This window comes from Vitis riparia, chromosome 10 (genome assembly GCF_004353265.1).
Source record: "Vitis riparia cultivar Riparia Gloire de Montpellier isolate 1030 chromosome 10, EGFV_Vit.rip_1.0, whole genome shotgun sequence".
In the NCBI taxonomy this organism is placed as follows: domain Eukaryota; kingdom Viridiplantae; phylum Streptophyta; class Magnoliopsida; order Vitales; family Vitaceae; genus Vitis; species Vitis riparia.
The window spans coordinates 20,364,006-20,378,788 of record NC_048440.1 but is presented as its reverse complement, the minus strand read 5'-3'; the positions used below and the strand labels follow the sequence as shown (position 1 = coordinate 20,378,788).

The 14,783-nt window shown below is 38.2% G+C and overlaps 2 protein-coding genes across 5 annotated transcripts; both read left to right on the top strand.

Annotated features, from left to right (window-relative positions):
- The first annotated feature begins 159 nt into the window (after positions 1 to 159).
- LOC117923712 (subtilisin-like protease SBT5.3) lies at positions 160 to 7,683 on the top strand. 4 transcript variants are annotated; one of them, XM_034842137.1, is made up of 12 exons: positions 172 to 374; positions 470 to 582; positions 670 to 767; positions 886 to 1,050; positions 1,445 to 1,547; positions 1,727 to 2,249; positions 2,364 to 2,461; positions 2,767 to 2,803; positions 5,898 to 6,103; positions 6,238 to 6,349; positions 6,608 to 6,821; positions 6,934 to 7,683. In XM_034842137.1, the coding sequence occupies exons 1-12, from the start codon at positions 291 to 293 to the stop codon at positions 7,476 to 7,478; spliced, it is 2,298 nt and encodes a 765-aa protein (XP_034698028.1). In that variant the 5' UTR covers positions 172 to 290; the 3' UTR covers positions 7,479 to 7,683. The 4 variants fall into 4 exon arrangements, with proteins under 4 accessions (XP_034698024.1, XP_034698028.1, XP_034698027.1 ...); XM_034842136.1 differs by having other exon boundaries at positions 2,767 to 2,810; positions 5,905 to 6,103; XM_034842133.1 differs by lacking the exons at positions 5,898 to 6,103; positions 6,238 to 6,349; positions 6,608 to 6,821; positions 6,934 to 7,683 and adding exons at positions 3,125 to 3,236; positions 3,519 to 3,732; positions 3,859 to 4,502 and having other exon boundaries at positions 160 to 374; positions 2,767 to 3,021.
- Positions 7,684 to 10,128: 2,445 nt separating this feature from the next.
- LOC117923713 (subtilisin-like protease SBT5.3) lies at positions 10,129 to 14,772 on the top strand. Its single transcript, XM_034842138.1, has 11 exons — positions 10,129 to 10,303; positions 10,423 to 10,535; positions 10,638 to 10,735; positions 10,856 to 11,020; positions 11,713 to 11,815; positions 11,980 to 12,502; positions 12,617 to 12,714; positions 13,020 to 13,274; positions 13,384 to 13,495; positions 13,778 to 13,991; positions 14,118 to 14,772. Exons 1-11 carry the CDS (start codon positions 10,223 to 10,225, stop codon positions 14,666 to 14,668), a joined length of 2,313 nt encoding a protein of 770 aa, XP_034698029.1. The 5' UTR covers positions 10,129 to 10,222; the 3' UTR covers positions 14,669 to 14,772.
- Positions 14,773 to 14,783: the final 11 nt, after the last annotated feature.

Below are 14,783 nucleotides of genomic sequence, written 5' to 3'. Positions count from 1 at the left end.
TATTTTAAAAAAATAAAACCGTAGTCACCAACTACGGTTTTATGACATGGCAGCTTATGTGGTACAAACGCATTAGATCGAACATTATTTTGAAAACAACTTTATTTTTTGGAATTTTTTTTTAAAACACACTATTTTGGGTCAAAGCTCGATAAAAATAGATTAATATTGAATTATCCATACAATTTGAGGTAGCAAATACTTTAAAAGGGATAGCAGAGATCCCCCCTTAAATCTTAATTGAAGAACATATAGCAGAGGTTCTAAACCCAGAGATCTAGGGGAATCAAATGGGGATTATGAATCTTCTTCTTTTCCTTCTCTTTTTCGTTCTCTTCTCTGTAATGCAGTGTCCGACACTGGCTCTCAAACGGGTAAGCATTATTCTCTATCTCCCTCAATTCTCTAAGTGGCTAACTACCTGTCTTAATCTGTTGTTACTTGATTTTTCTGTACCATTATTCTTCAGTCTTACGTGGTGTACCTTGGTGGCCATTCACATGGATCTCAACATACTTCTGAAATGGATCTCAACAGAATTACTGATTCCCATCATGATCTTTTGGGTTCTTGCCTGGGCAGGTGATAAACATTAATATTACTAATCAATCCCACACTACTGGCTACTATATTATTTGCTTTAGATCCATTCTATTTTTGTTGCTGCAGCAAGGAGAAAGCACAAGAATCAATTTTTTACTCCTACACACATCACATAAATGGTTTTGCTGCTAACCTGGAAGACGAAGAGGCAGCAGAGCTCTCAAGTACAGTACTCACACACAACAGCAGCTATAGATATTTACATTCTTTATGCTTCGTTTCCTTCCCATAGTTCAATCTTTTTAAGCACCATAGTGTTTCTATATTGTGTTTTGAATGCAGAGCGGCCAGGAGTTGTATCTATTTTCTTAAACCAGAAACATAAACTGCAAACTACTCGGTCTTGGGAGTTTCTTGGACTAGAGAGAAATGGAGAGATTCCTGCAGATTCTATCTGGGTTAAGGCGAGATTTGGTGAAGATATAATTATTGGAAACATAGATAGTGGTAATCTTGATTTGCTAACCAGCTTTGAGATATGGTAGAATATTAAAAGTTACTCTTTCAATGAGTCATCTCCGTTCAGTAGCATTACTCTTTTGAAATATTTCTTGGCTTGCTTATCAGAAACAGATTGAGGAATCACCAAGCTAGTTAGTGTTATTGCGTTCATACAATGTGATCAATATGAATTACTTCCCTGTAGCTTATACTAATGAAATTTGTCTTTGATATAAAATGAAATTAATTAAATAGAAAAAGACTTAAAATTTTAGCAAGGGGGTATATTTCATTATTTATAGCTAGTGGCTTAAATTGATCAACCCACCCTCATTAATCAACTTTGGTTTTTCTTTTTCCTTGGCCTAATGGTTTTCTAAATCCATGGTGGTTGTGGTAGGTGTTTGGCCTGAATCAGAAAGTTTCAATGACCAAGGAATGGGACCGATTCCATCAAAGTGGAAAGGTTACTGTGAGCCCAATGATGACGTTAAGTGCAACAGGTTTTTCCCTCTTCACCTGCTCTCCACCTCAACTCCACAAGAAGCATTATATGCAAAATTTTCTTATGTAACTAATCAAAAGGGAAAGCAGAAACTTTCTTGACATGCAGGGTAACATGATAGATTTTTCTTATTTTTGGTTTGTGTGTGAAATATCAAATGAATGTTGTAATGATTAGGAAGCTGATTGGAGCGAGGTACTTCAACAAAGGGGTTGAAGCAAAGTTGGGGAGTCCGCTCAATTCTTCCTACCAAACTGTACGAGATACAAATGGGCATGGCACGCATACACTGTCCACAGCTGGTGGTAGATTTGTTGGTGGAGCAAACCTCTTGGGTTCAGGCTACGGAACTGCAAAGGGCGGCTCTCCTAGTGCCCGAGTTGCTTCATACAAGTCTTGCTGGCCAGATTGCAATGATGTTGATGTATTGGCTGCCATTGATGCTGCCATACATGATGGCGTTGACATCCTCTCCCTTTCAATTGCATTCGTATCTCGCGATTATTTCTTAGACAGCATCGCAATTGGATCTCTTCATGCTGTCCAGAATGGAATTGTTGTTGTCTGTGCTGGCGGGAATGAAGGACCAACGCCTGGGAGTGTTACAAACTTGGCACCCTGGATTCTGACTGTTGCAGCTAGTACAATTGATAGGGAATTTCCCTCTAATGTCATGCTGGGTAATAACAAGCAATTCAAGGTTGGTCCATTAATTCTACCAATTTAAGAAAACACATTTCTTTTAGTTTTCATGGTCTGTATATCCACATTTATATTCTTCTTGATTCAGCTTTTGTGATTTGTTTTGAATCAGGGCCTGAGCTTCAAAACCAATAGTTTAACAGCCGAGAAGTTTTATCCCCTGGTATATTCTGTAGATGCTAGAGCTGCTAATGCTTCTGCAAGAGACGCGTAAGTAAACTGACAACCTATCAAAATTTCATCTTGATCTTGGCACTTGGCATCACCAACTCCTAGGTCTCATTCTAGAGGCATCCGGATTCTTCTGGTTTGATGCAGATAGACTCTGTTTGGTAACCAACTATATCTTAGCACCATAAAGGGACTGGTAATAACAGCCTTCTTGGCCCTTTTAACTGCACAAAATACAAAACTAAGGATTTTGATAATTGGGGGTCATCAAATAGCACCAATCCATAATTTGTAGAGCAGGTTTGACTAGCTGTTGCTGTATTTGCTTTCTGTCTGTGTTGTAGACAAATTTGCTCAGTTGGATCCCTGGACCCAAAGAAGGTGAAAGGAAAGATTGTATACTGTCTGGTTGATCCGAGTGGTCTCAATGCACTTAATGTTGAGAAGAGCTGGGTGGTTGCTCAGGCTGGTGGCATTGGGATGATTCTTGCTAACCATCTTACTACCGCTACTTTGATTCCTCAAGCCCACTTTGTTCCCACTTCACGAGTCTCTGCAGCTGATGGTCTTGCCATTTTGTTATACATTCACACTACGAAGTAAAGAACTTATTTACTTCCTGACACCGTGTAATATCCATTTTCTGAGATGACCCATCTTAGTGTTTGAGGATTTTTTTTTTCTTTTTTATTTCACTTTCAGATACCCTGTGGCTTACATCAGTGGTGCAACTGAAGTGGGTACAGTCACAGCACCAATCATGGCTTCCTTTTCGTCTCAGGGTCCTAATACGATTACTCCCGAAATCCTCAAGGTGGTGTTCTCTTTCTTCTATGTAAATGAACTAATTGTTCCGTGGAGAATTTTTTTTTTCTTTCACTCCTATTGGAAAACTAAGCTCCAGCAAGTATCAACAGTAGGTGTTTGACATGAAACCCAAGTGTCCTTTCAGTGAAAAAAAGTGCCTAGACTAGTTAAGGATCATACCACAAGTATGCCACAAAGTCTGAGGCAAGGAGTGTCAGTTGCTAAAACCGTTTCCTTAATTTTCTTAACAATAATGTAAGATCCAACATTATTTGATGCCCATCTACAGCCTGACATCACCGCACCCGGAGTGCAAATTATAGCTGCTTACACAGAAGCAAGGGGGCCTACATTTCTCCAATCGGATGATCGTCGTGTTCTCTTCAACATCGCATCTGGTACTTCGATGGCATGCCCTCATGTTTCTGGAGCTGTAGGCCTTCTCAAAAAAATTCACCCTAATTGGAGCCCATCAGCCATAAGATCTGCAATCATGACCTCCGGTCAGTACCATATGTTAAATTTTCATCAGATCCGCATTCAGACATATATTATAAAGTAATGCTGTTTTAAGATTATTATTAACATGAACAACTGTTGGTTAACATTGACTACCATATGGATCCCAGCGAGAACCCGAAGTAATTTGAGACAACCTATAGCAAATGGCACACTAGCAGAGGGAAACCCCTTCAACTATGGTGCAGGGCATCTCTCGCCTAACCGTGCAATGGACCCAGGCTTGGTCTATGACTTAACCATCACTGACTACTTGAACTTTCTGTGCTCTATTGGCTATAACACAACACAACTTTCAACATTTGTGGACAACAAATACGAATGCCCATCAAAGCCCATGAGACCTTGGGATTTAAACTACCCCTCAATAACTGTCCCGAGTCTCTCAGGAAAGGTAACGGTGACTCGGACCCTAAAGAATGTTGGAACTCCAGCTACATACACGGTTCGAATTAAGGCGCCTAGTGGAATATCGGTGAAGGTGGAACCTAAGAGACTGAGATTTGAAAAGATAAATGAAGAGAAAATGTTCAAGGTGACAATAGAGGCCAAGAGAGATGATGGGGGAGGTGAGTATGTTTTCGGAAGGCTCATATGGTCAGATGGAAAACACTACGTCGGAAGCCCTATAGTGGTCAATGCAACCACTTTTCATATGTAACCAAGTTTTTATTCAGCCGTATGCAATATCTCAAGAGTAATTACCATAAACAAATTACTCACCATTAATAAAAAGGACATACCTTCAATTTTATTGTGATCTAATATCATCCATGGAAAACGATGAGTTCATAAACGATGAGCTAATATCATCTTATAGATGAGGTCTATAGTTTAGATATTAAAGTGGCCAAAGGAAACTTGGTCTTGATATATGAAATTACCTGGATATCGATGAATAGGTGGTCTTTCAATTAATTGTAAGTGCAAACTCTATTATCAATTTTTATTTGTTTTTTTGGATTAATTAATTTGTGAAAACACATCAATCCCATGCATATACAAGCAATATCAATCTCACACAATGACACAAGATATAAAGTGGAAAAACAACTTAGCAATATATCATGTGTAAAAACTATAAGGCAGACTCTTGACCACAAATAATCTACTAAATACCAAAAAATGGTTTATAAATTTATTTAATAGACAACACCTGCTCCATACGAGATATCAAATGCATGATAGATTTTTCTTGACATGCAGAGTAACATGATAAATTTTTCTTATTTTTGGTTTGTGTGTGAAATATCAAATGAATGTTGTAATGATTAGGAAGCTGATTGGAGCGAGGTACTTCAACAAAGGGGTTGAAGCAGAGTTGGGGAGTCCGCTCAATTCTTCCTACCAAACTGTACGAGATACAAGTGGGCATGGCACGCATACACTGTCCACAGCTGGTGGTAGATTTGTTGGTGGAGCAAACCTCTTGGGTTCAGGCTACGGAACTGCAAAGGGCGGCTCTCCTAGTGCTCGAGTTGCTTCATACAAGTCTTGCTGGCCAGATTGCAATGATGTTGATGTATTGGCTGCCATTGATGCTGCCATACATGATGGCGTTCACATCCTCTCCCTTTCAATTGCATTCGTATCTCGCGATTATTTCTTAGACAGCATCGCAGTTGGATCTCTTCATGCTGTCCAGAATGGAATTGTTGTTGTCTGTGCTGGCGGGAATGAAGGACCCACGCCTGGAAGTGTTAAAAACATGGCACCATGGATTATAACTGTTGCTGCTAGTACAATTGATAGGGATTTTCCCTCTAATGTCACGCTGGGTAATAACCAGCAATTCAAGGTGAGTCCTTTAATTCTACCAATTTAAGAAAATACATTTCTTTTAGTCTTCATGGTCTGTATAAGCATGTATATTCTTCTGTATTCAAATTTTGTGATTTGTTTTTAATCAGGGCCGGAGCTTCTACACCAATAGTTTACCAGCCGAGAAGTTTTATCCCCTGGTATATTCTGTCGATGCTAGAGCTGCTAATGCTTCTGCAAGTGATGCGTAAGTAGACTGATACTCCATCCAATTCCATGTCGAGTTTGTTAATTGGCATCCCCAACTCTATAGGCATGACTGGTAACATTTGCTTTCTCTGGATGTTGTAGACAAGTTTGCTCTGTTGGATCCCTGGACCCAAAGAAGGTGAAAGGGAAGATTGTATACTGTCTGGTTGGAGTCAATGAAAATGTTGAAAAGAGCTGGGCGGTTGCTCAGGCAGGTGGCATCGGGATGATTCTTTCCGACCGTCTGTCCACCGATACATCGTTTTCTGAGCCCCACTTTGTTCCTACATCACCTGTCTCTGCATTTGATGGTCTTTCAATTTTGTTATACATTCATACTACCAAGTAATGTTCTTTCTGCCCCTAAATGCTTAATTCCGGCTGTTAGCTTCCTGATACCATGTAAAATCCATTTTCTTCGATGATCATCTTAGTATTTAAGGAAAGTTTTTTTTATATTTTCATGTTTCCACTTTCAGGTACCCTGTTGCTTACATCAGTGGGGCAACTGAAGTGGGTACAGTAGCAGCACCCATCATGCCTTCTTTTTCGTCTCAGGGCCCTAATCCAATCACTCCAGAAATCCTCAAGGTGGGTTACGTATTATAGTCCCAAATAAATTAAGTAGTAGTTCAGAGGAGCTTCAGTTTAGTTTCCTTTTTATTCCACCCCTGCATTGGAAGGCTAAACCCCTGCTAGTATCAAGGGTTGGTGTTTGACATGAAACCCAATTTTCTAGCAGCGATCATACCACAAAATCTGAGGCAAGGAGTGTCAGTTGCTAAAACAATTTCCTTAATTTTCTTTAACATTAATGTAAGATCCAACAATATTGATTTTAATCTACAGCCTGACCTCACTGCACCCGGAGTGCAAATTGTAGCGGCTTACTCAGAAGCAACAGGGCCTACAGATCTTCAATCAGATGATCGTCGTGTTCCCTTTAGCATCATATCTGGTACTTCAATGTCTTGCCCTCATGTTGCTGGAACAATAGGCCTTCTCAAGAAGATTCACCCTGATTGGAGTCCATCAGCCTTAAGATCTGCAATCATGACCACCGGTCAGTACCATATATTAAATTTCCTGGACATAAATTGTATAGTTATGCTGTTTTGAGAATATTATTAAGATGAACAACTGTTGCTTAACGTTGGCCACAATATGGATCCCAGCCAGAACTAGAACTAACGTGAGGCAACCTTTGGTGAATGAGACACTTGGAGAGGCAAGCCCCTTCAGCTATGGTGCAGGGCATCTCTGGCCTAGCCGTGCAATGGACCCAGGTTTGGTCTATGACTTAACCACCACTGACTACTTGAACTTTCTGTGCTCTATTGGCTACAATGCAACCCAACTTTCAACATTTGTGGACAAGGGATATGAATGCCCATCAAAGCCCATGAGCCTTTTGGATTTAAACTACCCCTCAATTACCGTCCCCAGTCTCTCAGGCAAGGTAACAGTGACTCGGACCCTGAAGAATGTTGGAACCCCAGCTACATACACAGTTCGAACTGAAGTGCCTAGCGGAATATCGGTGAAGGTGGAGCCCAATACGCTTAAATTTGAAAAGATTAATGAAGAGAAAACATTCAAGGTGACATTGGAAGCAAAGAGAGATGGTGAGGGAGGTGAGTATGTTTTTGGAAGGCTCATATGGTCAGATGGAGAACACTACGTCAGAAGCCCTATAGTGGTCAATGCAACCACTCTTTAGATATAACCATGATTTTGATTATTATTATTATTATTATTATTGTAATGTCAAGCTAATTACCTAAAATAAATCTACATTTACCATGTGGACTCACCATTAATAAAAAAAAGACCTTGAACTTCATTTTGATCTAATATCATCCATGTAAAAATTACGAGGTTCTAAACTTCTATCCATAGTAGAATTGTAATATAGCTGAGGCCTAAATTCTATATATTAAAAAGGTTGAAGCAAATTTTAAGTCTTGATATATGAACTACATGAAGGGTGATGATTAGGTAGTCTATGAATTAATCTTAAATTCAAATTTTATTATTAATTTTTTATTTGTCATTTTTTATTAAATAATTAATGAAAGTACATTAATTTAATGTATATGTAATTAATATCAATCTCATACGGTGATAGGAAATATAATATGGAAAAACTATCTAGCACCACGAGATGGTGTCTCAATTGCAAGTAATTTATTAAACATGAGAAGATGGTACATAGATTTATCTTATCAGGGATATCTACTCTTACAAGAAAATGTTTTTTAATGGATTGCTCAAAAGTTTTTATCAAAATTGCAACGTTTCAAGTCCAAAGCTTTTTGATATTTGAATAGTAACTTAAAAATGAAAATAGAAAGTTTGAGAGATGGAGGTTCAAACTTTGGATGATATAACTATTGTTCTCTTAATGTCTTTATTTTCCCATATAATAAGACTTTTTATATTTGAAAAACTCCAAGCCTTTAAAATTACATATCTAGTAACAACAATCATCAATAAGCTAGCACATAAGGGGAATGGATAGGTGCTCAGACCAAGCTATGCAACAACCCAAGACTCCAGAACTACGAGTGTAGTATCAATGCATTGAACATGAGCCTCTATTGCTACAATCCATGAAACAATGTCCTCAATGGAAGCAACAATCCTTTGCAACAAGTGCTTCAGGCAACCAAAGATGAGGAGCATATAGTATTACACCCGCTAGAGTTCCCTGCACCTCGAATAGCAACCCGATGACATAGAGAAGGTCCTTGAGCATCATTGCCTACTCCGCAGCTCGAATCTCCCACTCCTAATCATCCTTAATTTTTGAAAACCTTGATCAATTTTTAATTTGTATTACCTAGAAGTTTAAAAAGGATATCATCATCAAGCTAAATGCATCTTTACCTTTACAACAAATTAATGAAAGTGAATTTAACAATGTGGAGTAATCAAGAATTGGCAATATCATTTAATAGTTGAAATTCAAATTTTGTAATTCATAAAAATTGACGGATCAAAGACTAGACCCATGTGAGACATTGACATAACAACTAGTGGGGCTAATAAAATTTTTGGAAGAACTCATTGGCTTGATTCAATTTATTAATATTCCGTTTTTCTATCAACATTTAAGCTAGATGGGAACTAGATTGTTTTGAACTTTCAATAATTGATGACTTTGGAGGTGTATACAGTGAACTTGTCTATTTAAAAGGGAGCGTAGACAAAAATGTCTACCTCTTAAACCATGAGTTTTTGACTAGTAAGAGCATTCATTTAATATTCCAACATGGAGCTTAGTCAGATATATGTGATTGATTGAAACAATTTGGAGAAATTTTTTGGGTTAAAGAAAAGCTTAAAAAATCTAGGGTTATTTGATTAAAAGGGTTTTTGAAAACCCAATTTTTTAAATTTAACCTCTACCCATTTTTTGGTCATATTTCGACAAAAATGTTTTCATTATTTTCTTATAAAAATAACAATCTCTTTTAAAACCTATATGTAAATATTTGAAATGGTAAAAGACATTTGTGTCAAAGGTGAATTACTTTTCAAGAAAAAAAATACGAGAATGGTTAGATTCATAATATGAGGATTATTTCATTATTTTTAACCAAATATTTCAAAAATGTATAATTTGATATATCGTTTTCTTTCTTGTAATGATCTATGATTTTCCATGAATTGACATTATAAGAGTCTTCTGGCCCCATTGTCATCCCAGAAGTTATTTCAATTCCCACTTGTTCTGAATATTCCTGTTTTCTAGATTTTCTTAGTCTTCCATGCTTTATAAATCAACTCTAGGCAAAATTTTCCTCTACTATTGCCTTTCATTTCATCTTCAATCATGTGCACCTGCACATGGTAAAGCCATATTGATAGCATAAATTGGAGCCGGTTTTTCTAGCTATCAGTTCTAGAACAGTAGAAAAATGTATGAACTGAAATCTGACTTATTTATATCAGTAATGACATTTTTTTTTAAGGTGGATGGAGTGAAGAAAATGATGAACATGCCTCCCCAAGAATGCTTGTCAATTACATATATCAATGTAATACCTTTTCCTTACTAGCTTAATCATCCATTCTCTCTGATTTCATAACTCTTATTTTAAGTCAAGCATACTGGTGAAGGTCTGTGTCAAAAACCCCCCTTGTCATTGATTACACTGCAGATAGGGATATGAATATAAATATATTTACTTGATCGATGAAGATTAATTAAGACTTTCATATTTTCCAGCAGAGTTAGGCTAAGCTTGGAAGAAAACAAAGGGTACTTGGTTCAGTAGCAGAAGCTTCCTATTGACAATTATCACCTATCAATTATATATTTGATGAAAATATATAAATATATTAAATAAATTATCCATGCAATTTGAGGTAGCAAATCCTTTAAAAGGGATAGTAGAGACCCTCTTACTTGAAGAACATAAAGCAGAGGTTCTAACCACAGAGATCTAGAGGAATCAAATGGGGATTATGAGTCCTCTTTTCCTTCTCTCTTTCATTCTCTTCACTGTGATGAAGTATCCAACGCTGGCTCTCAAACGGGCAAGCCTTATTCTCTATCTCTCTCAATTCTCTAAGTGGCTAACTACCCATGTTAACCTGTTTTATAGAACCTCATGTCATGTGGTGTAATATGATTTTGTTGTACCCTTTTTCTACAGTCATATGTGGTGTACCTAGGTAGTCATTCACATGGAGCTGAACCTACTTCTGTACTGGACTTTAGCAGAATTACTGATTCCCATCATGATCTTTTGGTTTCTTGCTTGGGCAGGTGATAAACATAAATATACTAATCAGTCTACACTACTGGCTACTATATTAGTTGCTTTACTTCCACTCTGTTTCTTTTTTTTCTTTTTTTTTTTTGCTGCAGCAAGAAGAAGGCACAAGAAGCAATTTTTTACTCCTACACACGTTACATAAATGGTTTTGCTGCTGTCCTGGAAGACGAAGAGGCAGCTGAGCTCTCAAGTACTATGCTGACACACAACAGCAGCTATTGATATACATTCTTTATGCGTCATCTCCTTCCAATGGTTCCATCTTTTAAAGCACTGTGAGTAACGTTTCTATATTGTGTTTTGAATGCAGAGCGGCCAGGAGTTGTATCTGTTTTCTTAAACCAGAAAAATGAAATGCAAACGACTAGGTCCTGGGAGTTTCTTGGACTAGAGAGAAATGGAGAGATTCCTGCAGATTCTATCTGGATGAAGGCAGGATTTGGGGAAGATATAATTATTGGAAACCTAGACACTGGTAATCTTGATTGCTAACCAGCTTTGAGATTTGGTGAAGTTTAAAATGTTAATTCTCTTTCAATGAGTTATGTATATTCAGTAGCATTAATCTTTTGAAATATTTCTTGGCTTGCCTATCAGAAAAAGCTTGAGGAATCAACAAGCAAGCTAGTGTTTCTGCATTCGTACAATGCATAGATAAGACACTCCTCAACTACACTAGCACCAAATCATATTAGCTGCAATCCTAGTTTTTATGTTTTTTGACTTAGTAAACAAGATTTTTAATCATTTCTTGGACTTTACATAGGTGCCGGATTAATTGGGTGCTAATTGACTTGAATAATCAAAGTAGACCAAATGAATAATTAGTTTCCTTGCAAAGAGATATGATCAATATGAACTACTTCCCTGTAGCTTATACCACTGAACTTGTAGTCTTTGATATAAAATGAAATTAATTACTTAAAAAGACTTAAAAGTTTAGTTAGGCAGTATATTTCATTACTAATTACTAGTGGCTTATATTAATATATTCACAGCTGCCTAGTAAAGTGATTTTTGAGTTGAATTAACTTCATTGGTCAAGAAATCAGATTCTTCATCATTCGCCTTCTCATAAGTTTGTCATCAATCAACCCTCATTAACCAACTTTGGTTTTATTTTTCCTTGGCCTAATGGTTTTCTAAATCCATGGTGGTTGAGTGTAGGTGTTTGGCCAGAATCAGAAAGCTTCAATGACAAAGGAATGGGACCAATTCCATCGAAGTGGAAAGGTTACTGTGAGCCCAATGATGGTGTCAAGTGCAACAGGTTTTCCCTCTTCACATGCTCTCAACCTCAACTCCACAGGAAACATTATATGCAAATTTTTTTTTGAGTAATTAAGCGGAAGGGAAAGCAGAATCTTTCTTGTATAATTAGGCCAAAGGTGTTTCTTATTTTTGGTTGGTGTGTATGGAATGTTAAACGATTAGGAAGCTGATTGGAGCGAGGTACTTCAACAAAGGGTATGAAGCAGCCTTGGGGAGGCTGCTCAATTCTTCCTACCAAACTGCACGAGATACATATGGGCATGGCACGCATACACTGTCCACAGCTGGTGGTGGATTTGTTGGTGAAGCAAACCTCTTGGGTTCAGGCTATGGAACTGCAAAGGGCGGCTCTCCTAAGGCTCGAGTTGCTTCATACAAGGTTTGCTGGCAAGGTTGCTATGATGCTGATATATTGGCTGCCTTTGATGCTGCCATACATGATGGGGTTGACATTCTCTCTATTTCACTTGGAGGCCCTCCTCGTGATTATTTCTTGGACAGCATCGCAATTGGATCATTTCAAGCTGTCAAGAATGGAATTGTTGTTGTCTGCTCAGCAGGTAATTCTGGACCAACGCCTGGGAGTGTTACAAACTTGGCACCCTGGATTCTGACTGTTGCAGCTAGTACAATTGATAGGGAATTTCCCTCTAATGTCATGCTGGGTAATAACAAGCAATTCAAGGTTGGTCCATTAATTCTACCAATTTAAGAAAACACATTTCTTTTAGTTTTCATGGTCTGTATATCCACATTCATATTCTTCTTGATTCAGCTTTTGTGATTTGTTTTGAATCAGGGCCTGAGCTTCAAAACCAATAGTTTAACAGCCGAGAAGTTTTATCCCCTGGTATATTCTGTAGATGCTAGAGCTGATAATGCTTCTGCAAGAGACGCGTAAGTAAACTGACAACCTATCAAAATTTCATCTTGATCTTGTCACTTGGCATCACCAACTCCTAGGTCTCATTCTAGACGCATCCGGATTCTTCTGGTTTGATGCAGATAGACCCTGTTTGGTAACCAACTATATCTTACCACCATAAAGGGACTGGTAATAACAGCCTTCTTGGCCCTTTTAACTGCACAAAATACAAAACTAAGGATTTTGATAATTGGGGATCATCAAATAGCACCAATCCATAATTTGTAGAGCAGGTTTGACTAGCTGTTGCTGTATTTGCTTTCTGTCTGTGTTGTAGACAAATTTGCTCAGTTGGATCCCTGGACCCAAAGAAGGTGAAAGGAAAGATTGTATACTGTCTGGTTGATCCGAGTGGTCTCAATGCACTTAATGTTGAGAAGAGCTGGGTGGTTGCTCAGGCTGGTGGCATTGGGATGATTCTTGCTAACCATCTTACTACCACTACTTTGATTCCTCAAGCCCACTTTGTTCCCACTTCACGCGTCTCTGCAGCTGATGGTCTTGCCATTTTGTTATACATTCACACTACGAAGTAAAGAACTTATTTACTTCCTGACACCGTGTAATATCCATTTTCTGAGATGACCCATCTTAGTGTTTGAGGATTTTTTATTTTTTATTCTTTTTTTCTTCACTTTCAGATACCCTGTGGCTTACATCAGTGGTGCAACTGAAGTGGGTACAGTCACAGCACCAATCATGGCTTCCTTTTCGTCTCAGGGTCCTAATACGATCACTCCAGAAATCCTCAAGGTGGTGTTTTCTTTCTTCTATGTAAATGAACTAATTGTTCCGTGGAGCATTTTTTTTTTCTTTCACTCCTATTGGAAAACTAAGCTCCCGCAAGTATCAACAGTAGGTGTTTGACATGAAACCCAACTGTCCATTGAGTGAAAAAAAGTACCTAGACTAGTTAAGGATCATACCACAAGCATGCCACAAAATCTGAGGCAAGGAGTGTCAGTTGCTAAAACCGTTTCCTTAATTTTCTTAACAATAATGTAAGATCCAACATTATTTGATGTCCATCTACAGCCTGACATCACCGCACCCGGGGTGCAAATTATAGCTGCTTACACAGAAGCAAGGGGGCCTACATTTCTCCAATCAGATGATCGTCGTGTTCTCTTCAACATCGTATCTGGTACTTCAATGTCATGCCCTCATGTTTCTGGAGCTGTAGGCCTTCTCAAAAAAATTCACCCTAATTGGAGCCCATCAGCCATAAGATCTGCAATCATGACCTCCGGTCAGTACCATATGTTAAATTTTCATCAGATCCGCATTCAGACATTTGTTATACAGTAATGCTGTTTTAAGATTATTATTAACATGAACAACTGTTGGTTAACATTGACTACCATATGGATCCCAGCGACAACCAGAAGTAATTTGAGACAACCTATAGCAAATGACACACTAGCAGAGGGAAACCCCTTCAACTATGGTGCAGGGCATCTCTCGCCTAACCGTGCAATGGACCCAGGCTTGGTCTATGACTTAACCATCACTGACTACTTGAACTTTCTGTGCTCTATTGGCTATAACACAACACAACTTTCAACATTTGTGGACAAGAAATACGAATGCCCATCAAAGCCCATGAGACCTTGGGATTTAAACTACCCCTCAATAACTGTCCCGAGTCTCTCAGGAAAGGTAACGGTGACTCGGACCCTAAAGAATGTTGGAACTCCAGCTACATACACGGTTCGAATTAAGGCGCCTAGTGGAATATCGGTGAAGGTGGAACCTAAGAGACTGAGATTTGAAAAGATAAATGAAGAGAAAATGTTCAAGGTGACAATAGAGGCCAAGAGAGATGATGGGGGAGGTGAGTATGTTTTCGGAAGGCTCATATGGTCAGATGGAAAACACTTCGTCGGAAGCCCTATAGTGGTCAATGCAACCACTTTCCATATGTAACCATGTTTTTATTCAGCCGTATGCAGTATCTCAAGAGTAATTACCATAAATAAATTACTCACCATTAATAAAAAGAACATACCTTCGATTTTATTGTGATCTAATATCATCCATG

Excerpts from the sequence above, each read along its gene's own strand:
- LOC117923712 (XM_034842133.1), top strand. The coding sequence starts at position 291 with ATGGGGATTATGAATCTTCTTCTTTTCCTTCTCTTTTTCGTTCTCTTC. Across the intron at positions 1,548-1,726 it reads GATGACGTTAAGTGCAACAG|GAAGCTGATTGGAGCGAGGT; the intron begins GTTTTTCCCTCT and ends TGTAATGATTAG. Across the intron at positions 3,237-3,518 it reads TTACTCCCGAAATCCTCAAG|CCTGACATCACCGCACCCGG; the intron begins GTGGTGTTCTCT and ends GCCCATCTACAG.
- LOC117923713 (XM_034842138.1), top strand. The coding sequence starts at position 10,223 with ATGGGGATTATGAGTCCTCTTTTCCTTCTCTCTTTCATTCTCTTCACT. Across the intron at positions 11,021-11,712 it reads TATTGGAAACCTAGACACTG|GTGTTTGGCCAGAATCAGAA; the intron begins GTAATCTTGATT and ends GGTTGAGTGTAG. Across the intron at positions 12,715-13,019 it reads AATGCTTCTGCAAGAGACGC|ACAAATTTGCTCAGTTGGAT; the intron begins GTAAGTAAACTG and ends TCTGTGTTGTAG.